General features: G+C 51.4%; 1 protein-coding gene across 1 annotated transcript in view; it reads right to left on the bottom strand.

The window, feature by feature from the left end:
- Positions 1-27,327, bottom strand: part of PLXNA3 (plexin A3) — a 522,917-nt gene that overhangs the window by 383,997 nt on the left and 111,593 nt on the right. Inside the window, exon 3 of the mRNA XM_086940293.1 lies at positions 17,936-18,118. Coding sequence (XP_086796419.1) covers positions 17,936-18,118 — 183 coding nt within the window. The remainder of the gene's footprint in view (positions 1-17,935; positions 18,119-27,327) is intronic.

The following is a 27,327-nucleotide window of genomic DNA, read 5'->3' as shown; positions in this document are numbered from 1 at the left end:
TCCACCCCAGGGTAGCCCCTGGCGCCTCCACCCCAGGGTAGCCCCTGGCGCCTCCACCCCAGGGTAGCCCCTGGCACCTCCACCCTGGGCTAGCCCCTGGCGCCTCCGCCCCAGGGTAGCCCCTGGCACCTCCACCCCAGGGCAGCCCCTGGCACCTCCACCCCAGGGTAGCCCCTGGCGCCTCCACCCCAGGGTAGCCCCTGGCGCCTCCGCCCCAGGGCAGCCCCTGGTGCCTCCACCCCAGGGTAGCCCCTGGCACCTCCACCCCAGGGTAGCCCCTGGCACCTCCACCCTGGGCTAGCCCCTGGCGCCTCCGCCCCAGGGTAGCCCCTGGCACCTCCACCCCAGGGCAGCCCCTGGCACCTCCACCCCAGGGCAGCCCCTGGCACCTCCACCACGGGGTAGCCCCTGGCACCTCCACCCCGGGGTAGCCCCTGGCACCTCCACCCCAGGGTAGCCCTTGGCACCTCCACCCCAGGGCAGCCCCTGGCGCCTCCACCCCAGGGTAGCCCCTGGCACCTCCACCCCAGGGTAGCCCCTGGCACCTCCACCCAGGGCAGCCCCTGGCACCTCCACCCCAGGGTAGCCCCTGGCACCTCCACCCCAGGGTAGCCCCTGGCACCTCCGCCCCAGGGTAGCCCCTGGCACCTCCGCCCCAGGGTAGCCCCTGGCACCTCCGCCCCAGGGTAGCCCCTGGCACCTCCGCCCCAGGGTAGCCCCTGGCACCTCCACCCCAGGGTAGCCCCTGGCACCTCCACCCCAGGGTAGCCCCTGGCACCTCCACCCCAGGGCAGCCCCTGGCGCCTCCACCCCAGGGCAGCCCCTGGCGCCTCCACCCCAGGGTAGCCCCTGGCACCTCCATCCCAGGGCAGCCCCTGGCACCTCCATCCCAGGGCAGCCCCTGGCGCCTCCACCCAGGGTAGCCCCTGGCACCTCCACCCCAGGGCAGCCCCTGGCGCCTCCACCCAGGGTAGCCCCTGGCACCTCCGCCCCAGGGTAGCCCCTGGCACCTCCGCCCCAGGGTAGCCCCTGGCACCTCCACCCCAGGGTAGCCCCTGGCACCTCCACCCCAGGGTAGCCCCTGGCACCTCCACCCCAGGGTAGCCCCTGGCACCTCCACCCCAGGGCAGCCCCTGGCGCCTCCACCCCAGGGCAGCCCCTGGCGCCTCCACCCCAGGGTAGCCCCTGGCACCTCCATCCCAGGGCAGCCCCTGGCACCTCCACCCCAGGGTAGCCCCTGGCACCTCCACCCCAGGGTAGCCCCTGGCACCTCCACCCCAGGGTAGCCCCTGGCACCTCCACCCCAGGGTAGCCCCTGGCACCTCCACCCCAGGGCAGCCCCTGGCGCCTCCACCCCAGGGCAGCCCCTGGCGCCTCCACCCCAGGGTAGCCCCTGGCACCTCCATCCCAGGGCAGCCCCTGGCACCTCCATCCCAGGGCAGCCCCTGGCGCCTCCACCCAGGGTAGCCCCTGGCACCTCCACCCCAGGGCAGCCCCTGGCGCCTCCACCCAGGGTAGCCCCTGGCACCTCCGCCCCAGGGTAGCCCCTGGCGCCTCCATCCCAGGGCAGCCCCTGGCGCCTCCACCCCAGGGTAGCCCCTGGCACCTCCACCCCAGGGTAGCCCCTGGCACCTCTACCCAGGGTAGCCCCTGGCGCCTCCACCCCAGGGTAGCCCCTGGCGCCTCCACCCCAGGGCAGCCCCTGGCACCTCCACCCAGGGTAGCCCCTGGCACCTCCACCCCAGGGCAGCCCCTGGCGCCTCCACCCCAGGGCAGCCCCTGGCACCTCCACCCCAGGGTAGCCCCTGGCACCTCCGCCCCAGGGTAGCCCCTGGCACCTCCGCCCCAGGGTAGCCCCTGGCACCTCCGCCCCAGGGTAGCCCCTGGCACCTCCACCCCAGGGTAGCCCCTGGCACCTCCACCCCAGGGTAGCCCCTGGCACCTCCACCCCAGGGCAGCCCCTGGCGCCTCCACCCCAGGGCAGCCCCTGGCGCCTCCACCCCAGGGTAGCCCCTGGCACCTCCATCCCAGGGCAGCCCCTGGCACCTCCACCCCAGGGTAGCCCCTGGCACCTCCACCCCAGGGTAGCCCCTGGCACCTCCACCCCAGGGTAGCCCCTGGCACCTCCACCCCAGGGTAGCCCCTGGCACCTCCACCCCAGGGTAGCCCCTGGCACCTCCACCCCAGGGCAGCCCCTGGCGCCTCCACCCCAGGGCAGCCCCTGGCGCCTCCACCCCAGGGTAGCCCCTGGCACCTCCATACCAGGGCAGCCCCTGGCACCTCCATCCCAGGGCAGCCCCTGGCGCCTCCACCCAGGGTAGCCCCTGGCACCTCCACCCCAGGGCAGCCCCTGGCGCCTCCACCCAGGGTAGCCCCTGGCACCTCCGCCCCAGGGTAGCCCCTGGCGCCTCCATCCCAGGGCAGCCCCTGGCGCCTCCACCCCAGGGTAGCCCCTGGCACCTCCACCCCAGGGTAGCCCCTGGCACCTCCACCCCAGGGTAGCCCCTGGCACCTCCACCCCAGGGTAGCCCCTGGCGCCTCCACCCAGGGTAGCCCCTGGCACCTCCACCCAGGGTAGCCCCTGGCGCCTCCACCCAGGGTAGCCCCTGGCACCTCCACCCCAGGGTAGCCCCTGGCACCTCCACCCCAGGGCAGCCCCTGGCGCCTCCACCCAGGGTAGCCCCTGGCACCTCCACCCCAGGGTAGCCCCTGGCACCTCCACCCCAGGGTAGCCCCTGGCGCCTCCACCCAGGGTAGCCCCTGGCACCTCTACCCAGGGTAGCCCCTGGCGCCTCCACCCCAGGGTAGCCCCTGGCGCCTCCACCCCAGGGCAGCCCCTGGCACCTCCACCCCAGGGCAGCCCCTGGCGCCTCCACCCCAGGGCAGCCCCTGGCGCCTCCACCCCAGGGCAGCCCCTGGCGCCTCCACCCCGGGGTAGCCCCTGGCACCTCCACCCCAGGGTAGCCCCTGGCACCTCCACCCAGGGCAGCCCCTGGCACCTCCACCCCAGGGCAGCCCCTGGCACCTCCACCCCAGGGCAGCCCCTGGCACCTCCACCCCGGGGTAGCCCCTGGCACCTCCACCCAGGGCTAGCCCCTGGCACACTCATAGTTCCCTCTTCCTCATTCGCCACCCTTGGCCCCACTTCAAGCTCACGTTCCATCCGGCTCCCTCCTGGCCAATGCCATCAATGCTGCTGTTGACGTCTTCCGATGCGTCTTCCCTGTGACCCCGCCCCGCCTGTAGTATCTGTCCAGTGCTTTTCAAAGGCGGGAGCCGGCAGACACATTCCTGCGGCCTGCGGCCGGATGAAAGCAGGAGCCCGGGCAGTTGTTAAAGTCCCTCTCGCCTCAGACTCCGGGGCGAGGCTGGCTGTCAGCGCGCGGCCGGCCCCGGGCCGCATCTGCTTCTCATTGCCACGAGGACGGGCCCCCGGCTGCGAGACGACAGGCTGCAACTTTCTGGTGAATTAGTGAGCGATGGTGTGCGCCTCGATTACCACCACGCGGCGATCTGTGCTGAGCGCGGCGTGTCTGCTTTCGAGGGGTTGGAAGTGGGCATTTAGTGGGCACACTGGAGGAGGAGTGAAGTGCGGCGACAGACAGGGGGCTCTCTTGCTTCAGACACAACCGCAGGGGCTTGGGTTATCACCACTGGCTCTTGGTCTTTGGGGAATGTAAACACCTATTTCTTCTCAGTTCAATGTGACTTTTTTGGAAAAGTCTTTCCAGCTCCCAGAAGTCCATCACTGTGTGAACGCCCCGCACCAAAGCTGGGGGCCCGCGCTCAACAGTGGATGCCTCAGCCACAGCAGAGAGCCTCTCTTCTCAGCTTCCTATCAAGGCTGATATTCTCAAGCTCCCCCTGTCTCCGACAACTGATTTTCCCTACATTGCACCCTCTTACTCTCATCCAGTTGACTCCACAAAGACTCAATGGCACTTGGCCCTCGACAAACCACAAACCGGCCCAAGACTGCAGTGCCGGCATAGATTCGCTGCAGGCAGAGACGGGCGGGCCTCCTTTCTTGCTGGTGGAAGGAGGCACTTTTTTGCAGACATACAAAGTGGTGCAAAATGTGCCAGGATTTCAGCCTAACAAGGGATGGGACTAACCCTCGGCGGAGTTCACGGAGTTGCACTACGCGGAACTCCGTGAAGTGCAAAAGAAAAAGTCTGCCGCACTACGTGGAACTCCGCAAGCAGCAGAGTCAATAGATAAATAACGTTTGCATTGTTTGCACAGTCCGGATACTTGTCCGCACTGTGCAATCATTGCAAACAGCACCTTGCACAGCGCAAGCGGTCCCTGCTTTCCTTTTCTGCCGCTCAAGTAGATTTTTACTCTAGGGGCAGCTTTTTCAACGCGAACGGACAGTTTCTATATGCGAGCATTCGCGACCACTCGCAATGAGAAACCTGACCCCCCTGCGTTGAGAAATCTCGCCAGGAGGTGGATTTTCCTTGTTCGCGCTCGGCAACTTGACATTGACGAACGTGAGCGAGGAAAAATAACCCGCTACACGGGCGGGGGGGTTCGGAGCTCCGTGTAACGCGGAGTGAGGAAAGCTCTGCAGAGTTATCTGCCCAGTTTTAGATGGGACACGAGGGTGGGAGAATGCCAGTGCCTTTCTGGTTCACTGATTTATTTATTATTTATTTATTTAGAAGTTTTCTATAGCGCTAACAAGACCCGAAGGTAGCAGAGCGCTTTACAGTAAAGGCATGAAAAGGTGGACAAAAAGACAAGTAACAAATAAAGGTGATCATCAAATGACAGTTCGTACAGTAGGACTTCTTGGCAATAGGATACAGAGTTCTCACATAGTTCTGGGGATGGATGTTGATCCTAGTTACCCAGGACCTAGGGAACGGATGAGGAACAAGGATTTGAGTTGGCTCTTGAATTCCGCATAGGACGGTATGGTTCTGATATGCGGGGGGATAGAGTTCCATATTTTGGGGGCATTTCCTGAGAAGGAGCAGTCCGCAGTTTTCTTCTTTCTGGTTTTTGGTAGGATGAGCAGCAGGGAGTTAGAGCTTCTCAAGATTCTACTTTGGCCAGCTTTTGTGAGTTTGTTTGCCAGGTATTCTGGTTTTCCGGTGTGGAGGGCCTTGTGGGTTAGACAGGCCGTTCTGAAGGTGCTACGCATATCCACCGGGAGCCATTCAAGTTCTTTGAGTGCAGGGGAGATGTGGTCGGATTTTTTGCATCCTGTGATCATTCTTGCTGCCGCATGCAATGTTGTTTTTAATGGGGCCAGGTGTGATTTGGGGATGCCTGTTAGGATTGAGTTCCCATAGTCCAGTCTAGATAAAACTAGTGATTGCGTGGCTAGTTTGAGGTCCTTGTTGGGAATGAAAGGTTTGATTTTGTTCAGCAGTCTGAGGTTAAAGAATGCGCTTTTTGCCGAGTTCTTAATGTGGTTTGTCAAGGTTAGTTTGGGGTCTAAGGTGAAGCCCAGAGATTTTACGGAATCAGCTAGCGTGAGAGAACCTTTAAGAGCATCGATCGACTTCAGCCACTCGATGATTTGAGGGTTGTCTTCTTTGTTTGAGATGAGAAGAGTTTCGGTCTTGTCGGGATTGAGTTTCAGGTGATTCTTTGTCAGCCAATCTTGAACATCATTTAAGACGGCATTTACTCGGTGGATGTCGTTAATAGAAGAGGTTTCCAGGTAGATCTGTGTGTCATCCGCGTAGAGGTGGAAGTGGATATTGGCATTCCTGAGTAGTTTGGCGAGCGGTTCCATATAGATGTTGAAGAGCTGAGGAGAAAGTACTGATCCTTGGGGGACACCCCTGTTGACTTGCTGGGATTCAGAGGTGAAGTTCTTCATTTTTATTATTTGCGAGCGGTTGTGTAGAAAGGAGGAAAACCAATCGAGAACTACCTCGCCTGGGCCAGCTCTTACTTGCAGAGTCTTGATGAGGAGCCTATGGTCCACCGTGTCGAAAGCTGCGGATAAATCAAGGAGTATGAGGAGGCAGCATGGGGCCTGACCGGTGTGTGGGGGTACCCCATTGAGAACCTTCTGCTCAGGTCGGAAAGGCACCATGCCCATGCTCGTGGGGCACGTGCCCAAGACGCTACTGCACATTAGCAACTGCCTTGTTTCTTTCATATGAGCCACAAGTCAAATGAGATGCATATTTCACGGCCTTTGGAAAGCACGTCAAACAAAGCACTGTATTTACTTGATAAAAGCGGCACAAAGTCAAATTTTCAGAACCTTGGAAATTGGCTTGGGAACCTTCTAGAAATTAAGTTTAAAGTGGTGCAAAATGTGTCCAGAAGGCATAAGCTATGATGGAGGAGGTGGGGAAGAGGGAACAACAAGTCAAAATCGAAAGCCCTAAAGTGGAGGACACACAAAGGAACACAGTGTGACAAAGGAAGGCCCAAGGGGGCACGACCATAAATACACCTAAAGCCAGACATACTAACCTACATAAAGCTGTAAACTGAAGGCATCCAGCCAATTAAAAACATGATTGTCACTGAAGGAATTGTTTGGAACTTACATGCAGTGGGAGATCCAGGTAAAATAGGGGAGGAGGTCCCATCACAGGAGGGATGAGAGAAGAGAAGACAAGATTTGCCAATCGGAGAGAAACAAATTGTCTTACAGGAAGACCCCAGGTTTACGTGGAGGCAGCACAACAGTGGGGTATGATCGGATTTGCTGTGGGCCACTGGAAGATATATACAAGTCCAATTACGAGAAAACCTACACAAAGCGCATCTCCTCATTTTGGCACGCGTACAGACAGCAGGAAGATGACGTGTCGGTTGGTATGCCAGGTTCTTACCGGGTCTGCACCAGGGCAAGAAGTGAGACAACAATGGCAGCATGCCATGCTTAAACATAGTAGGCACACTGGGTGCGGAGAGAAGCCCATCCTTACATGGTATGATCAGCTACCAACCCTTGCACGAGACAGGAACCATGTCCTCCATTGCTATGACTGACTGCTGGAATGAAGACCGTGACATGTTCACAGCTGGCCAGTAAAGGATGAATTATTTCTCCGCAGGCGCAGCGTGAAGAACATCTCCGTGACAGTCGCGTGCGGGCAAGAGATCCTGGCACGAAGAATGAAGCTGCGAGTCCTCACCTTCCCCTCGACAATGGACCTTTCACCAACAATCCCTCAGAACCAAGTCCAAGATGGTGGTGTCTGCTTAGCCAGCGCCAAGAGCCAACGGGACGTCTGCGCCACTCCGCCTTGAGACCGCTTCGATGTCTATATCTGGCAACAGCCCCAGCTCAACGGGAGAAGGACCTTGTGACACTTTCTGAAGAACAAAGTGGAACCATCACCACAAGGGCGGGAACGAAACCATGGGAGGAAAGAGGGTGCAGATAAAGATAGAGTGACCTGGCAAAGGCAAGGAGGACCTAGTGGAGAAGAGATCATCAGGAGGTTTAGAGATTAGAGAGTAGGCTTAGAGCCCACCCATCATAGCGTTGTCACTCTCTGATCAGCTTTGTCACTGTCACTAGCTTGCTTCTTATAAACTTGTGTGGGCTTTAATTCCTCTTCTTGTATTTGTCCCTCCTCTGGAACATGAATGCAATACAAGGGTTCTTTCATTGCTCAATTTTTAGGATGCTACTTTCTTTCTTTTTGGTTTGGCACTCCATGGGAGTGTATGTGTTTTCCAGCTGTCTCCCTCATGTACTTCTTCCCCTTAACCATGCCAGAGTCGCTCTTTCTCCGCCGTTGTGCTTCTTCCTGCACCCTTCATGATGTGTTTGCCCTTGTATGGTTCTTTTTCCCCTACATTGTTTTTTTGTCTCTCCTCCCCTCCAAGATCCATAATGCTCTCTCATCGGTTTGCTTTCCCTCTCCACCTCTGAACGTTGCTCTCTCCTTCTGCTTACCTCACCTGCGTCCTGTGTTGCATCCCCCCACCCGTGCCTGTGTTGCTTCCTCCCACCTGCTCGCACTTTTTTTCTTCTTGTTTACCAATCACACTTAGATCTGTAAGCAAAAAGAAAAACAGACACTTACGTCATTTTGTAGGTGTCCACATGCTCGTTCTGCACGCCTACAACATGTCAGGCCGGCCATGCCCTGGGATTTTTTCTTTTTTAGCCATGCTGCGCAGCATCAGTGACGCTGTACTGCACGGCTAAAACCAAAGGAGAAGCCAATAGGTCCCACAGAAGAGAATGCTTAAAAATGTAATATACTACCATACCAGACAGTATTCCCCTCACTACATGAGCTCATAGAACAGCTCATTGATGATGATCTCATGGAACGCCGTCTCAAAGCCAATGACCTCATGGAACACCCCAGCTCAATATTAATGGGCTTATAAAACATCTTGCCTCACTTCTGAGGGCTAAGTGAGATAGCGGATGACATCACTGACCGGCCAGTTCACTGCTGAGGGCATTCTAAAACACCTTGGTTCATTCGTGATGGCCACATAGAACGCCACGTACCACAGTTGATGACATCACGGAACACTATCTCGCCCAGACTCCTATCCAACTACAGCGGGCCCTAGACAATTACTGTTTCTTCATGACTAGCCTAAATCTGAAAATTAACATCAAAAAAACTTACGTGATGCATGCGGGTACCAAGGGGAAAAAAGTAAAGACTATCTTTGTGGACAACCTACCCCTTGAAAGGACTAATACCTACCCCTACTTAGGCATCACCATGGACGACGATCTCAACTGGAAAGAAGCAGTAAATTCACGGAAACTGTCTTTAATAAGATCAACTGGCGCACTAAAAGCCTTTTCCCTTCGTCTGGGAAAAAGACCTCCCACTGAACTGATCAAGATATATAATGCTAAATGCATAAGCGCCGCTACTTATGGAGCGGGGGTCTGGGGGACAACAAACGTCGAGCAACTGCAAATACTCGAAAATTCATTCTTAAGATTTTTGTTGGCCGTCCCGAGTAGTACAACAACTTACGGATGTCATCTTGAACTCGGGATCGAATTTATCTCTGACATTATAAAAATCCAGCCCATCATGTTATGGCGTAGAATATGGGCGACGGATGAGTGCCATCTTACAAGAACAATAATCCAGGATTGTCTGAAACTAGATAAAGCAAGAAAGATAAAATGGCTGGCCTACGTGGAATCCTTTTTCACAGACATTGGTCATTCAGGGTTTTTTGACGACCCACCATCGGTCACAGATATATCAAAGAAGGAACTCAAATCAATTTGTATGTCACACTTATCCCAAATCCGGCTGATGACAGAAATAGGGAAGCCTTCAGTCCAGCATTGCTTAATGATCCAGCTGGTCCCTACCATCCAACCTTATTTGCAATATGATTTGACACAATTTGAAAAATTTCTTCTCACCCGTTTTAGGTTTAATTTATTTCATTATCTGGTCTTGTTTCCCAAACAAAATGATTGGACACATAATATCTCACTGTGTCCCTGTGACCAAACATCATCACAGTCTACTATTCATGTTTTATTATTTTGCAAATTTTACATCCCACTTCGCAGACGATGGATAATACCAGTACTAAAAGCACTAAAAATCCGTAGATGCCGCCCTGCGTTTCTGGCATTACAATTCCTGGAAAACAATTTGATGACTAAATCGATTGCCCAATATCTTAAACTTTGTATTAAGCATCGATTGAATTTATGAACTTGTTAGATGCCCAACATTAAGCTTTATGAATTACCAGAGTTAAATTGAATGTATTTTTAAATATTTATTATGTTTTTATGTACTTTTATGGTCTTCTATCTCACTGCTGATGGCGCCTTGTCTCAATCGTCATGGCCGTATGGAATGTTAAGAGCCCCAGCTGATGACCCCAAGGTGTTCCTGGTCCCACTGCACCATGTCTCACTGCCGAGGGCTCATTACAACACCTGGTCTCATTTGCGCCTGCTGCACGGAATGCCATAGTGCCACCGCTGATGGAATCACGAAGCACCTTGCATCACCGCTGAGGGTATCATAAAATCACTTTGTATCTTTAGTGATGGTCAAACGGAACATCAAAGAACCACTGCTGATGGCATCACAGAGCCCCTTCTCACTGCTGATGGCCACTTAGAACGCACCGCCACCGCTCAGGACGCCATGGAACGCCCGTTTCACTGACTCAAGTACAGGTTTATGTCAGGGTTTTTATACAGCGCAGACTATTACCCCACAAGGGGTATCAGAGCAACTTACAAGTCAAATAGAGATTCAAAAAAATTGTATTGGGTATATCGAGGCAAATGTATCAGTCAGTGTTGGACCCGACATCCTTAGCGTGGTTTTCCCCAACTTTTTGCCTTCCAGCCTTCTGTTTTTGCGGACTTCATTTTGTTGGCTTTAGGCCTCTGCACACTTCATCACTGCTAACCAGTGCTAAAGTGCTTGCGCTTTCTTATTTAAAGACAGTAAAATTGGCTCACACCCATTTTACGCATTTAATTTACTGTAAGGTCCTAGTAAAGTGGTACTACCTGTACCCAGGCCGATAAATTAAATGCTAATAGTGGGCCTGAAGCACTGATTTTGCCATTCACCTAAGTAGCCTTTTAAGCATGCCTCAGGCCTGACATTACAGCCTGTGTGCGGTTTAAACTGCCATTTTGACCTGGAAAAATAAACATTTTGCTGGGCCTAATCCTCTCTTTTTAATACATGCACGTCATGCCTAGGGTGGGCTCTAAATAGCGGCTGGGACAGGGTGCACTGTAATTGAAAAGTTGTACATGTACTTTTAACTTTTACATGTCCTGGTAGTGAAAACCTTTAAATTTGTTGTTCACTAGTGCAAGGCCTGTCTCTTCCATAGGATAACATTGGGTTAACTTATTATATTTAATAAGTGCTTACTTTCAGTTGGGGTAAAGTAGAAATATTGAGTTTAGTGTCTAAAGGATTGTATTTCTAAACCCTCTTAAACGGTAAAGTCGGATTTTAAATCACAATTCTGAAAGTGCCACTTTTAGAAAGTTGCCATTTTCTTGTCCTAACTATTTGGTGGCTGCAGCCTGTATTCTTGGTCACATGACTAGGTGTAACTGGCAGTTGGTCCTTGTATATTGCTCCCGGACATTGAGACAAAAGGGAATAGGTGTTGGCAGGATGGCCCATCTCTGAGTTGATGATGTGGGAGTAGCTGTTACCTACCACGCTTGCAAATTACAGAGGCTCTGCCTGAGCACACTTACAAAGGGTTAGACATCAGTCTTTAGTGACTACAGAAAAGCTGGAGCCAGGGCAGGGAGGCAGGAATTAAATGGCACAATCTAGGCTGTTTTTCTTCCTCGAGGAAGCAGCTGCCCGTCATCTGCACGGCAGGCGGAGAGGGTGCTGGGTAGGAGCAGAGACCCTCGGATCTCGATGGAGTGGACAGGCAGTGCACCAGCACCCAGAGCCGCGGATCCAGGCCCAGCCAGAAGCAGCCCGGGCGCACGCGCACACTTCATTAGGGCAGTACACGGTTCCCGCCAAGGAACCTACAATTTCAATTTGTCTCGGTCAGCAGAGGTGGCGGCAGATCTATAATTTTCTTGCCAGGTTGTCTGCATGAGCACGTGGCAGGTTAATAACTCGCAGCCGGGACCCCGCCTCCCGGGGAGGGGAGGGCAGGGCGCCCCGGGCGCGCGCATCGCCGCCAGAGGAAGCCAGAGGGCTGCCATTAAGCAGTCATTAACTACATTAATGACCGCCTGTGAGGGGAAGGGGCTGCTATGAAACGAATTGATGGGTTTTAGGGAACAGCCTCAGCATGCAGAGAAAGAAAGGCCGCTCAGAACCAATCGGACCCAGTCACCGCGAGGAGTACCTTCACCTGTCGGCTTCTTGGCGCTGTACCGACAGCAAACCATGAGAGAGTGAAACAAGCATTGGCAAAGCCAATATTTCTGGCTTGTATTTTCACTCTAGGCTAGTAGGTTACGAGAACCCTGCTGCACTGACCAGACCAAAAATAAATAAAAATAGAAAATAAAGGATTGGTTCCTGCATTTAATGCATCTGAGATAAATAATTTAATGTATCATGACGCAGTGTACTTTGAACAGCTAAAATATCCCTGTGTACTGTAAAGCAAGCGGACCACAAGAGGCGGAATTAGGACACATACGCCAAAGAGCCAGAGGAATGAGGACAGAGAAATCCTCCTGTGGCAGAGCCAAGCCCACTCTATGCATTTTATAAAGCATTGGTAACGACAGCACTTGCAGGATGAGCCGAATGAAGTAAAGATGCCTTATAAAACAGGGTGCATCAGAAGGTGCCCACAGGAAAGGGCCCTGTTTTCACTGCAGCCCCTGAAGAAGGCGAGTGTGGCGGAAAGTAGCCCTACGGCAAGAGAAGGTTTTTATTCACAGCATGGGATACAAACCCAACGACGCGAGGCAAATCAAAGCCTTTTATGGCATTCAGTGGTCCAAAGGGATCCGGGGAGTAGTCAGATTAAATATGTCCAGATTTACAGGTCCTACAACGCCGCGTGCAGCACGGTTTTATACCTACCCGCAAACACTCCACTGCCACCCAGTCAGAGTAGTCATAGGTCTGCATGTAACAGCTGTAACATCAGCATTTGAAATGAACAACAGCAAAGTCTCAGAGGATATCTGGGCGGCTCTGCCAATGTCTTCTATGCGCCCTTCCTACCACAGGTCTTCACTACATAGGGGCTGTAAATAAGGGAAGACGAACAGCGACTGGATTTATCTCTGTGTAAGTGGGTCTCCCTAAACGGGAACGCATGTCCAGTCATGGGTCCTAAACTGGCTGGGCCATCAGTTGCACCGCAGTGATGCGGTCCAACATGACAACCTGGTCTGGGGGGCTACTCATGGTACATTTTAAAAGGGGTCCTGGCATGACGGATCAAGGTGGACCAGTCTCTTGGGATTTCTATATGGTCGCTGCTTCCTGTGTATTATGTCGAAGATGAGCTAAAGAGTGACAGATAGGAACGCAACCCACAGCGGGCACTAATTCAAGCTCTCCACCCATCAGGGTTTGTGAAGTTGAAATGAAATCCTTGCCCTCTATCATGGGAAACTATATTGACAATAAACCGAATAGTCCAGATCTGAACCAGGTCTTGGAGCCCTTCTAGAATACTACATTTCATGTTAGTTCAAATAAGAAGATATATACATATATATATATATATAAATATATACACATATTTACACACACACACATATATAGATTTATAGATATATACACATACACTATAAAACACTGTGTAATCCTGCACACATTAGGAATACGGTCAGTTGTCACAGAGTCATGGCTGTGCTCGCGGACACCGCTGCTGAGGCCTGCAACAAATACCACAGTCCATCTACCCCCTCCACGCTGACACAGAGATCATCATAATTATGAAGACAAGTAGAGGGTAGCGTTTACCGCGCATGCAACGCATGCCATAACACGGTCGTTACAACAACTGCATTGTTATTTCACATACCGTTACAACACCTTCCCTAGTGTCCGCACAGACTGGAGTTGGACTAGTAATGTATACTACTACAACATCCAGCGCCCCCAAACGCAAGTCGTTGTTACGACTTGCGTTGTAACGGTATGCGAGATAACGCGGTTGTTGTAATGACCGCGTTGTTATGGCATGCGTGGTAAACGCATGCAAAAAAGAACACATTCCAAGAAGAGTAATCCAGGAAACATATCTTTCAGTAGACAAGAGGCAGAAGAATTATAAGCATTGGAGATGGTCAACAGAAACCCCTACAGGAACCCCGACACGATAAATCTGTGGAACAGAGGTCCATTATCAATAACAAATCACCCCCACCGACGAACTCCAATAGCTGCACCCGGTCACCTTGGCTTCACACAGAACGAGTTTCAAAAGAGAAATTCATCAACAAACTCTGCCTCTACTGTATTTACCTTGCCACCGGCAGAGCAGGAAGGAAAAGAATACAGACACACCAAACCGCCTCCTACCAAAATGAGCGGACACCATCACCCCACAATAGACAAAGTGGCAGAATACATTCAAGTGGAGAGGTGTGGCGCAGCGGCCAGGGCAGCTGACTTCGGAGCACAGGGTTCGCGGTTCGACCCCCGGCTCCAGCGGCAGCTCAGCTCAGCACCATGTGACTCTGGGCAATAGCTCACTTCATTTCCATGATGGCCCCCAGCGCCTTGAGCCCCGTAAGGGGGAGTAGTTTGCGCTTTACAAATACAGATTTACAAATACGGATTTTTTCAACCAAAATCTCAATGACCAACACAGAGTTTTCCAATTGAAAGTTTTATTTGATTGTTCGTATGAAGTATAAGTTGATTGGACCATATTGTACTCAGAAAAACTGCGAGACACACTTCATGATACAATATATTCGAATCAACCAGCTAGAATATGATTTGCCTACCATTGGGCAAAATATACACTCAACATCTATTATACAAAATGCTGCGGCCATTTAAAGTCAAGGCTGTCGCGGTAGGACTAACAGCGAGCGAGTTCGCTCCCTGAAGTGATCAACAAAGAGCGTTTTGTGAGGCGCTGCACAACTAAAATCTGAAATAATTTGGTTGGCCACCACTGACATAGGTTGCGGACCTAGGAATACGGCTCTCAATGTTGCGTCTCCTTGCTCAGTACATTGTGGTAGTATCATGTTTACGCAGCAATACACATTTCCATTGAATTGACAGTAGGAAAAAATGTGGGTCAATTGAACTGTCCAAGAATCCTGCAGATTAATATTAGGGAGAAATTTCCTCTGGGTCCGAACCACTAGAAGAAATAACGTAAAGATGAGTACCACAGGATTAAACTGGAGGTAAAAAAACTTGAAATAATTCAAGAGATATAACCCCGTAAGACATTACTGTAGAAAAACAACCCTTAAGCAGAGCAACAGGAAGCTGACACCCTACAGAGCAAAGGAAGAGAAGAATCCAAGGTTAGGCAAGCCAAGAGCACTGTGAAAACCCTACTGTACAAAAAAATCACCAGAAACAGTACGTACCCCAAAAGAGACACCCCTCGACGGGAGTTACCCTGCAAGACGCATGTCTCAAGAATAAAAAAAAACATAAAATACAAGTTGTAAAAATTGACATCCCTGGAGAATCAAACACTGGAGGAAAAAAAACAGAAAGAGGACTACCCCAAAGAAGTCCCTGCGGAGAATGAACCTCAGAAGAGTACAGTAACGAACCACCGTCCTATCCCTCCCCACAAGCCCCGAGTTATTTGCATCATAGGGTTGCAATCGTTGGGGGAGGGGGCGTTGGATTAGTATGGCGCCCCAGTTGTCCCCAGCCTTAGCTGGAGGCCCTGGAATGGCATTATTTCTTTAAGACACTGACACCTTTTGTGCAGCAGCACCCACCCGAACAAAAGCTCCCCCCCCCCCGCGCTGCAGAAGCATGGGGGGGGGGGGGGGGAGGGGGCAGAGAGCTGCATCCTTTTAGTCTTACACAGAACGCTTGGCTGGGCCAGGTCTGGAATCACCGCCTCAGCACAGCCCTTCTCAACACATTTCTCACCCGAGAGCTAATCAATTTTAATCAGTTTTGTCTCGAAATGAATTGAAAATGCTGCCACAGTGTTTAAGGACGAACAAAAAAAAATAGAAGGGGGCAAAGCCAACCCTAATCCGTTTGAAGAATCTTAATCAACCCCTGCTGATGCCAAGTGCGAGAAAACATTCCAGCTGCAAACACGAGGCCTAGCGGTAAATCACTACTAATAAAAGCCACGGACGGAGGTGCAATCCGGGCCGCGACAGACAGAACAACACTTGCATCTCACTCAGAGGGCAGGAGATCTGCGAATGTAAAGCACGAGGCTGCTGAAGGCCTGGAATCTGTAAGAAACGCCCAAAAAACACCCAAGACACAAAGACAGAAGGCACTTCGTATAGACCATGCATAATAAACATTATATTGCAGGAAAATTGTCAGTCTGGAACAGAAGAGAGCGAGATTGTATTAAGTCGAGAGTTTAGAGCCCGACTTAGTTTGTATGGGGGTGCCCAGAATTTTAAAGCCAAAAACCGGGCCATTTCAAGGAAATAGAAGAAGGACTACAATTTAACTCCAAGAATGACACCGCTCCTCAGCAGAGAATTACAGATTAGGCAGTTAGAACATACATAAAGAGCAGTTTTTTAAACCCAGTAGCTTGCCTGATAATTAGACTGTTTCCCTGAAACAAATGATAACTTTCCTTGCTTTGTAAACATTAAAAAGCCCCTCCTGCCGTTTTCACTCGACCCTCTCTAAAAACCAGGACAGGAGCTACATTCCATGAAATCTGCAGGGACAGACTGTAATTTATCTCTTACTGTAACCTGCTTTATCATGTAAAGCGCTCTGATACCTCTGGGTCCAGCCAGCGCTATACAAAACCTCTAAAATAAATAAATAAACAGCTGGTGAAAAACCGGGTCCGTCAGGGCAAATCGGGGACGCCTGGTCACCCTAAGTTTGCAGGAGAGAGTATTCCGTCGCAAATATGACGGAGTCCCCTGTCCACCAAACCTGCAATCCGCCGGTCTTATTTCGAGGCGGGTGGACCGCAAGTATTCCATGGTCGGTTGGTCAGTCGACGGAATACTTCACCCAACGGCACAAAAAAATAGGGGCATTCAGGAGGCCCTTTGTGCCATCCACCCTCTGTGTGAAGTCTTTTTTCTGGCCCATCAGCACCAGCAAAAGCCTTGCGCTTAGAAACAGGAAAAAACACAATAACCCCCAAGCCCTGGAAGGAAGCTGCCAGGGTCTGGTTGTTAGTTTTTTGTTACTCAAAAACAAACTCCAGCTTTGGAAATTCATTTTATGAAAACTAAAAAACTTTTGTTAAGTTTGACGGCTAACCATCATGGCCGACGGTAGATTCTGTCAAACATTTCCTACATTTACAGGAACTCCGATAACACATGTTGTCGAAGTATAGTGTTACCCACAGGAACGGCCGACAAATCTGAAAATCGGCAGACGCAAGTTTCTCTGCTTGGATTAGTATTGTCCTTTGCCATCCCGACGAAGTATACGCCGTCCGCCAAACTCTTTAATTCAGGCCCTTTATCCTTATATGAAGAGTGAATTTCTGTTCATTTACAGAACTCTTCTGTATCAAAAAGAGTGGGAGGATCTAGTGTCCGTGGGGGCTAGTTCACGTCCCCCGGTAGATATAAGAAAAATCAAGAAGAACTAGCACTCACTAAGGAAGCTAAATGTTCATGTTCTGGAAAAACCATTCGTTTTTATGAAAACCCTCACCCCCCCCAACCTAGTTGGTGGCATGCTTCATCATCGGTTCCCACCCACGATCCCGAGTGCACCCCGGGTGTGCTAAAACGCCTGTATTACAGCAGAGCTGGTTTTTCAGTGTGGCGATTGTGCAGTGAAGTGAACTGGAGTGTGTTAAAAAACTATCCACAGGGTCTCTTAAAGTTAAGTTTATTTATTTAATACTGGGCCCTCTGGCAGTGGTTAAAGATCAGTGGATATGTGTAGAGGTAAATTAGGTCTCTCATATCCATGAGTATAAAATCAGGTCTACATGTTTCAGCCAGGCTACACCGTATGCTGGCTTTCGTCAGGACCTATGTGTGTGTAATATGGTGGTGAATGTAAAGGTCAGGAGAGATTATGGTGACCTTTGGTGAAGTCACACTCACTAAGGTGCGCGTTAAGGAGGGAGATATTCTCCTGTTGTTGCTAAAACTATCTGTTTTTATCGGTGGCAACATGAATCCCGCAGGTGCTGTTCTTATGAGACTGATCAGGTGGTAAAGACGAAGACACAAATACTAAAATGTAGCAACAAATCAATGAATTTTTAAAAGTGAAGCTTTAATACAAGGGGCAAAGCTATGGTGATACTATAAAAACAGCAGTGAGTGTGCAAAAAAGGGGCAGAAAAGGAGACGCTAACAGGCTGATTACTGCAAAACGCAATGTTGAAGCCTTACCTTCTTCAGGGTGCCAGCTCGCGTCCCGATGAAGACCACAGAGTGCTCGTTGTAGTTGTAGGCCGCCACGCTGGCCATGCCCTCGGACTTCTCTTCTAAGAGTGGGACCCCTTCGATTACCTTCAAGCCACCCAGGGGTTGGTTGAGAAGCAATCCACAGAAGTCGTCCGTGATGACAATTGGCTGCAGAGAAGAGAAAAAGAGAGACGATTGAGCATCAAGAGGTTCAGACCAGGTAGAGAAGTTGGAGGTCAGCAAGGTTATGGTGGAATATGCAAGCAAGGGGGCTTTACACTCCCCCACGAGCACCACACCTGCAAAGAAGAGAAAAATGCATCATCCTAGATCACGTAAGGAAGGCGAAACCAACATGCTTTCAAACAGAGGGCAAATGGCACAGCATAATCAAAGCAACTAAATAGATTTACAGCCACAGAAGCAAGAGAAATCAAACTAGCAAGGCAAGTCAAGAACTTCAATCGCAACAGCAAGGACACTAACCCTCCAATACCCAAATGTAAACAAACTAACTAACTTCTCAAGCTGGTGACAACGAACCACTCCATCAACCACAAGAGCAGGGTGGACCGAACCCTACTTTATCCACATTACTCAGACACATAAGCAAGACAAACGGACTCAGTCAGAGAAGCAAAGCACATTACTGAATGAATAAAACAGTGAATTGAGGGGACTCAGCCAGGTATTCCAGCTGTGACTTTTTCCAATCACACAAGTGAGCAAGGGAACTAAAATGTCTTATATTATATATAATATAGCTCAGAATGTCTTTCTTCAAAACACCTACTGCTGCCTCTTGGATCACACCAGTAAGGGAGGGCCTACCACTGCCTCCTGGATCAAATACGTAAGGGAAGGCCTACTAGCACCTCTTAGTTAACACAAGTAAGGGAGGGCAAATACCACTGCCTCTTGGATAATGTGAGTAAGGGAGGGCCTAATAATGTCTCTCTTTAAGACTTTCAAATGGATCCCCCTGACAGTCACCCACGCACTCATTACCAGCAGACTGGACTACGGAAACGCCGTCTACACCAGCATAAACAAGTGTCTACTCCGCAAGCTCCAGATGATACAGAACACCGCCGCTAGACTCGTCCTCGGTATCCCTCGACACAAGCACATCAGCCAACACCTACGGAATCTCCTCTGGTTCCCCATCGAAAAGAGAGTCACTTTCAAGATACTCACCCATGCCTACAAATGCCTACACAACACCGGACCCCAATACCTCAACACCAGATTTACCTTTCACGCACCCAAAAGGAACCTCCAATCCGCCAACCTCGTCATCGCCGAAACACCACGCATCTGCAGATTCAAAACAGAGGGAAGAGCCTTCTCCTACATCGTGGAGAAGACCTGGAACAAGCTCCCGATCGACATCCGACGTGCTACCTCCCTGAACACCTTCAGGAAGGCTCTCAAGACCTGGCTCTTCGGCTGAACGGAATTGCTGACCCCCCACCTCCCTCCCCCCCCAGCGCCTTGAGACCCGATTGATTGATACTCTCAGGAGAAGTGAAGCCTGTCTGGTTAGGGGAGTTGATACAATACTCAGGAGACGAGAAGCATTTCTGGTTAGGGGGGTTGATACAATACCCTCAGGATACAGGAAGCATGTCTGGTTAGGGGGGTTGATACAATACTCTCAGGAGATGGGAGCATGTCTAGTTAGGGGGGGGTTGATACAATACTCAGGAGATGGGAAGCATGTCTGGTTAGGGGAGTGGATAGCTACTTTCTATGGTTCCTATGCGCTCCAAGGCCAAAAAGCAACTTTGCGAATGGACAGGAAGCCATATTGGGGTCAAATGGCAACATATACTACACCATTTTTAGGATCCTAATGGCCAGCTCCAAGACGCTTGGCTGCAGACAGGAACACCCTGCTACAGCGCCAAGGATGGGTTCCCACAGAATGATAATATAGCAAATGGTGACAGAACACAGTGCCCTTCACTTAATGCCTCCCATGGCAAGTCCCAAGGCTCGCGTATTACAGGGCGGTGCCAGACACGAGGGGTTCCCAGTCTGTCTGCAGTGCTGCCAACAGAGACTGACTCAGAAAACAAAGGTTGGCAGGAGTGATGTGTCGTTTTGGTGCTATTTTAAACTGAGAAGCTCGGCTTTGCTCACAACAAGGCCTTTAACCAGCAGCTTGTTTCTCGTGCCGCGTCAGGAGTAATAAGCACTATACAATTGCAATTTAAACACAGGTTACTAAGGCTCTGGGCTGTGCAGGAATGTTAATTTTGAGATTACCTCATTATGTAGTTTAGGCTATTTAAATACCTTGTGCACTCGCGACTGTTGTGGCATCAAGACACTCATCCACCTAAGGCTCGAGATGAGGCAGTGTTACTTTGGAAAGAGCCAGCACTCATCCTCTCCAGGTGCCTGTTGTAACTACCCTACACTCGTACATCGAGGGCTCGAGATGAGGCAGTGTTACTTTGGAAAGAGCGAGCACTCACCTACTCCAGGTGCCTGTTGTAACTACGCTACACTCGTACATCGAAGGCTCGAGATGAGGCAGTGTTACTTTGGAAAGAGCGAGCGCTCACCTACTCCAGGTGTGTAACTTCGCTACACTCATCCATCGAGGGCTCGAGATGAGGCAGCATTTCTTTGGAAAGAGCGAGCTCTCACCTACTCCAGGTGCCTGTTGTAACTACGCTACACTCGTACATCGAGGGCTCGAGATGAGGCAGTGTTACTTTGGAAAGAGCGAGCACTCACCTACTCCAGGTGCCTGTAGTAACTACGCTACACTCGTACATCGAAGGCTCGAGATGAGGCAGTGTTACTTTGGAAAGAGCGAGCGCTCACCTACTCCAGGTGTGTAACTTCGCTACACTCATCCATCGAGGGCTCGAGATGAGGCAGCATTTCTTTGGAAAGAGCGAGCTCTCACCTACTCCAGGTGCCTGTTGTAACTACGCTACACTCGTACATCGAGGGCTCGAGATGAGGCAGTGTTACTTTGGAAAGAGCGAGCACTCACCTACTCCAGGTGCCTGTAGTAACTACGCTACACTCGTACATCGAAGGCTCGAGATGAGGCAGTGTTACTTTGGAAAGAGCGAGCGCTCACCTACTCCAGGTGTGTAACTTCGCTACACTCATCCATCGAGGGCTCGAGATGAGGCAGCGTTTCTTTGGAAAGAGCGAGCACTCACCTACTCCAGGTGCCTGTTGTAACTACGCTACACTCATCCATCGAGGGCTTGAGATGAGGCAGCGTTACTTTGGAAAGAGGGAGCACTCATCTACTCCAGGTGCCTGTTGTAACTACGCTACACTCGTCCATCGAGGGCTTGAGATGAGGCAGCGTTACTTTGGAAAGAGCGAGCACTCACCTACTCCAGGTGCCTGTTGTAACTACGCTACACTCATCCATCGAGGGCTTGAGATGAGGCAGCGTTACTTTGGAAAGAGCGAGCACTCATCCTCTCCAGGTGCCTGTTGTAACTCCGCTACACTCGTACATCGAGGGCTCGAGATGAGGCAGTGTTACTTTGGAAAGAGCGAGCACTCATCCTCTCCAGGTGCCTGTTGTAACTACGCTACACTCGTACATCGAGGGCTCGAGATGAGGCAGCGTTTCTTTGGAAAGAGCGAGCGCTCACCCTCTCCAGGTGCCTGTTGTAACTACGCTACACTCGTACATCGAGGGCTCGAGATGAGGCAGTGTTACTTTGGAAAGAGCGAGCGCTCACCTTCTCCAGGTGCCTGTTGTAACTTTGCTACACTCGTACATCGAGGGCTCGAGATGAGGCAGTGTTACTTTGGAAAGAGCGAGCGCTCACCTACTTTAGGGGCCTGTTGTAACTACGCTACACTCGTACATCGAGGGCTCGAGATGAGGCAGTGTTACTTTGGAAAGAGCGAGCGCTCACCCTCTCCAGGTGCCTGTTGTAACTTTGCTACACTCGTACATCAAGGGCTCGAGATGAGGCAGTGTTACTTTGGAAAGAGCGAGCGCTCACCTTCTCCAGGTGCCTGTTGTAACTACGCTACACTCGTACATTGAGGGCTCGAGATGAGGCAGTGTTACTTTGGAAAGAGCGAGCGCTCACCCTCTACAGGTGCCTGTTGTAACTTTGCTACACTCGTACATCGAGGGCTCGAGATGAGGCAGTGTTACTTTGGAAAGAGCGAGCGCTCACCTACTTTAGGGGCCTGTTGTAACTACGCTACACTCGTACATCGAGGGCTCGAGATGAGGCAGTGTTACTTTGGAAAGAGCGAGCGCTCACCCTCTCCAGGTGCCTGTTGTAACTTTGCTACACTCGTACATCGAGGGCTCGAGATGAGGCAGTGTTACTTTGGAAAGAGCGAGCGCTCACCTTCTCCAGGTGCCTGTTGTAACTACGCTACACTCGTACATTGAGGGCTCGAGAGGAGGCAGTGTTACTTTGGAAAGAGCGAGCGCTCACCCTCTCCAGGTGCCTGTTGTAACTTTGCTACACTCGTACATCGAGGGCTCGAGATGAGGCAGTGTTACTTTGGAAAGAGCGAGCGCTCACCTTCTCCAGGTGCCTGTTGTAACTACGCTACACTCGTACATTGAGGGCTCGAGATGAGGCAGTGTTACTTTGGAAAGAGCGAGCGCTCACCTTCTCCAGGTGCCTGTTGTAACTACGCTACACTCGTACATTGAGGGCTCGAGATGAGGCAGTGTTACTTTGGAAAGAGCGAGCGCTCACCCTCTGCAGGTGCCTGTTGTAACTTTGCTACACTCGTACATCGAGGGCTCGAGATGAGGCAGTGTTACTTTGGAAAGAGCGAGCGCTCACCCTCTGCAGGTGGCTGTTGTAACTTTGCTACACTCGTACATCGAGGGCTAGAGATGAGGCAGCGTTACTTTGGAAAGAGCGAGCGCTCACCCTCTGCAGGTGCCTGTTGTAACTACGCTACACTCGTACATCGAGGGCTCGAGATGAGGCAGCGTTTCTTTGGAAAGAGCGAGCGCTCACCCTCTCCAGGTGCCTGTTGTAACTACGCTACACTCGTACATCGAGGGCTCGAGATGAGGCAGCGTTTCTTTGGAAAGAGCGAGCGCTCACCCTCTCCAGGTGCCTGTTGTAACTACGCTACACTCGTACATTGAGGGCTCGAGATGAGGCAGTGTTACTTTGGAAAGAGCGAGCGCTCACCTTCTCCAGGTGCCTGTTGTAACTACGCTACACTCGTACATTGAGGGCTCGAGATGAGGCAGTGTTACTTTGGAAAGAGCGAGCGCTCACCTTCTCCAGGTGCCTGTTGTAACTACGCTACACTCGTACATTGAGGGCTCGAGATGAGGCAGTGTTACTTTGGAAAGAGCGAGCGCTCACCCTCTGCAGGTGCCTGTTGTAACTTTGCTACACTCGTACATCGAGGGCTCGAGATGAGGCAGTGTTACTTTGGAAAGAGCGAGCGCTCACCCTCTCCAGGTGCCTGTTGTAACTACGCTACACTCGTACATTGAGGGTTCGAGATGAGGCAGTGTTACTTTGGAAAGAGCGAGCGCTCACCCTCTGCAGGTGCCTGTTGTAACTTTGCTACACTCGTACATCGAGGGCTCGAGATGAGGCAGTGTTACTTTGGAAAGAGCGAGCGCTCACCCTCTGCAGGTGCCTGTTGTAACTTTGCTACACTCGTACATTGAGGGCTCGAGATGAGGCAGTGTTACTTTGGAAAGAGCGAGGGCTCACCCTCTGCAGGTGCCTGTTGTAACTTTGCTACACTCGTACATCGAGGGCTCGAGATGAGGCAGTGTTACTTTGGAAAGAGCGAGCGCTCACCCTCTGCAGGTGCCTGTTGTAACTTTGCTACACTCGTACATCGAGGGCTCGAGATGAGGCAGCGTTACTTTGGAAAGAGCGAGCGCTCACCCTCTGCAGGTGCCTGTTGTAACTACGCTACACTCGTACATCGAGGGCTCGAGATGAGGCAGCGTTTCTTTGGAAAGAGCGAGCGCTCACCCTCTCCAGGTGTGTAACTTTGCTGCACTCATCCATCGAGGGCTCGAGATGAGGCAGCGTTACTTTGGAAAGAGCGAGCGCTCACCCTCTGCAGGTGCCTGTTGTAACTACGCTACACTCGTACATCGAGGGCTCGAGATGAGGCAGTGTTACTTTGGAAAGTGCGAGCGCTCACCTACTTTAGGGGCCTGTTGTAACTACGCTACACTCGTACATCGAGGGCTCGAGATGAGGCAGTGTTACTTTGGAAAGAGCGAGCGCTCACCCTCTGCAGGTGCCTGTTGTAACTTTGCCACACTCGTACATCGAGGGCTCGAGATGAGGCAGCGTTACTTTGGAAAGAGCGAGCGCTCACCCTCTGCAGGTGCCTGTTGTAACTACGCTACACTCGTACATCGAGGGCTCGAGATGAGGCAGCGTTACTTTGGAAAGAGCGAGCGCTCACCCTCTCCAGGTGCCTGTTGTAACTACACTACACTCGTACATTGAAGGCTCGAGATGAGGCAGTGTTACTTTGGAAAGAGCGAGCGCTCACCCTCTCCAGGTGCCTGTTGTAACTACACTACACTCGTACATTGAAGGCTCGAGATGAGGCAGCGTTACTTTGGAAAGAGCGAGCGCTCACCCTCTCCAGGTGCCTGTTGTAACTACACTACACTCGTACATTGAAGGCTCGAGATGAGGCAGCGTTACTTTGGAAAGAGCGAGCACTCACCCTCTCCAGGTGCCTGTTGTAACTACACTACACTCGTACATTGAAGGCTCGAGATGAGGCAGCGTTACTTTGGAAAGAACGAGCGCTCACCCTCTGCAGGTGCCTGCTGTAACTACGCTACACTCGTACATCGAGGGCTCGAGATGAGGCAGTGTTACTTTGGAAAGAGCGAGCGCTCACCCTCTCCAGGTGCCTGTTGTAACTTTGCTACACTCCTACATCGAGGGCTCGAGATGAGGCAGCGTTTCTTTGGAAAGAGCGAGCGCTCACCCTCTCCAGTTGCTTGCTGTAACTAGCTCTGATGGCAGAGCTCAGTCCAGAGTCTGGACATCAGCAGTATGCGTCTACCCACCAAATGTGGCACACAGCAAGCAGATATCAAAGGGCTCAAGAAAGGGGTTACAAGAATGCTGAATGAGGTAGGGTACGTACAGTGAACAGGGGGCTGTTTGCTCCATGCGGAGCAGGGCCTCGACATCGACTTGTGCCCACTGCAGCCTGGGTACCAACTTTCGAACCAGGGAGAAAGGATCTCAAGGCCACATTTAGAAGAATTTGGGATACTGTATTTTGGACCCGGTGGATCTGCCAGACCAGGATTCCCTAAGCGCCCAGAAATAAGCTCTTGCTGACGCAGCCACTTTGTAAATATTTTTTTAATGTATTTATTTATGTAATAATTCCGAGCCATGTTGCGCTGTGGTGCATGACTAGAAATCATTGGCAAATTCAATAGGTCCCAAACGCGAGAGCTAGGAGCTTTGCCAATGCCTGTTTAGTTAATACTTCTTTTGAAGTTTTGACGGCACAAATGACCGTGTCAATAATATTTCTCCAGGCTCAGTTAGAGAGTAGAGCTGGAGAAGCACAGTTGGTTCCAGCCTGCAAGGTGGATGTCTTCCAACTTTCTTCAATGTAACGTTGGAAAGAAGGAGGTGATGCTTTTTGGTGAAGCCAGGATCCAATGGTCCCCCGATTGGTGGCCTCCTGATTTTGGCCCAGTTCCTGAACCTAAAACAATAATCAAGAACCTAGGAGTTCGACTGGAACCGGAGCGGACCATGAAACAACATGTTATGACTACCGTCGGATCTTGTTTCCACGTGATAGGTCTCCTCCGTAGGATATTTCCTTTCCTCCCTGACTCCTATAGGAGAACTTTAGTTCAGGCTCTAGTTATCAGCCGTCTTGATTATTGCAACGGTCTCTTGGCAGGTGCAAATGAAGAGGTTTTGGATCGTCTGCAGGTGGTGCAGAATACAGCAGCTAGGTTGGTGCTTAATGCACCACCCAGATCCCCTTCTAAACCGTTACTACACAAACTTCACTGGTTGCCTATCCGTCAACGAGTGAAGTTTAAGACCTGCTGTATCATTCATAAGGGCCTCAATGAACTGGGACCAGAGTATTTGGCTAGCAAATTTGTTCCATACGTCCCAACCCGTACCCTTAGGTCTAGTGAACAGCTGTTATTGAGCGTTCCTAAGATAATTAAAACAAGGTTAGGCGGCAGGGTTCTGTCCGTGGTAGGTCCTAACCTCTGGAACACACTCCCACTTTCGCTTCATTTCAGAAAATACCTGAAAACTTTTCTGTTTAGTTCATTCTAGCTAAGCTCCCTTGTTGGGATCTAAAGAGCTCTTCTGGTTCAATTTTAACAGCATCACTACCTTTCTCAGTTCCTCTACCGGTTGTCACAAGCGCGTAGACACTCCTACGGGAGTCTATTCACAGCGCTATACAAACCTGCAAATAAAGGGTGGGAGATGTCGCGTGATGCGTTACACAGAGGTGGAGTGTAACCTTGACTTAAAGATGTTTCACCGCCACAGAGCCAACCATCTCATACAGCATGGCGGCCTTCCTCAGCTGTATGACAATGAAGAAGCCACATCACAAGCCCTGCAGGGCACCTCCTGATGGTCACTCTACTTTGGTGGTCCATCCTTCTCTGCCTTCTGTTTATTACCCTCCCCTGGATATATTTAGGGTAGCGCGAGAGTGAGCTAAAGCTATCATCAGCTCCTTCTCTGGTGTGTTTGTACTCCCACCCCTCCACCTCCTTCTTTACCTCTATCCTCTAGTGGAGACAATGCTCTCCCACTACTCGACTCTGTTACTGTAGCCTATGTATCTATTCAAAATTTTTTTTCCCTAACGTTGAGACCTGAGCAACATGGCTGATGCCCGGTGGAGCTGCTAGACAGCTAATGAGGAGATTGGCCTTGGTTTCCCCCTCGACCGTCAGCTACCCAGCCGGACATTAGACAAGTTCTTCCTCGTCCTGTAGAGAAGTGTGGCTCAATGGTTAGAGCGGCAAACCCTGATGCAGTAGTCTGGACGGGACCAGGGTTCAATTCCCGCCTCGGCGGGTCTCGGGCTCAATTTCCTCTGACCTGATAATTCTCGCCTCAGTGCCTATTTTAATCATGGGTCCCACTCTGCAACTCTGGGCAATAGCTTGCTTAATCTCCACAACGGCCCCAGCAACGCTGAGGATGCCTGACTTCACCTTGGGGGTGCCCAGGAGTGGGCTCCTCACAGGGAAAGGCCAGGAAGGGTTCCTCGGCGGTATTCGTACAAGCGCCGAGATGCCTACGGGTAGTCGTGCGCTATACAAGTGCGTAATCATTTCATTTTCATTTCATTTTCATTTCATCTCCCTGCTATGGCTCCTTCCTCCC

The sequence above is a fragment of the Lissotriton vulgaris genome, chromosome 10 (genome assembly GCF_964263255.1).
Source record: "Lissotriton vulgaris chromosome 10, aLisVul1.2, whole genome shotgun sequence".
Taxonomy (NCBI): domain Eukaryota; kingdom Metazoa; phylum Chordata; class Amphibia; order Caudata; family Salamandridae; genus Lissotriton; species Lissotriton vulgaris.
Note: the sequence above shows the minus strand (reverse complement) of the source record. Positions and strands in the feature narration are given on the sequence as shown.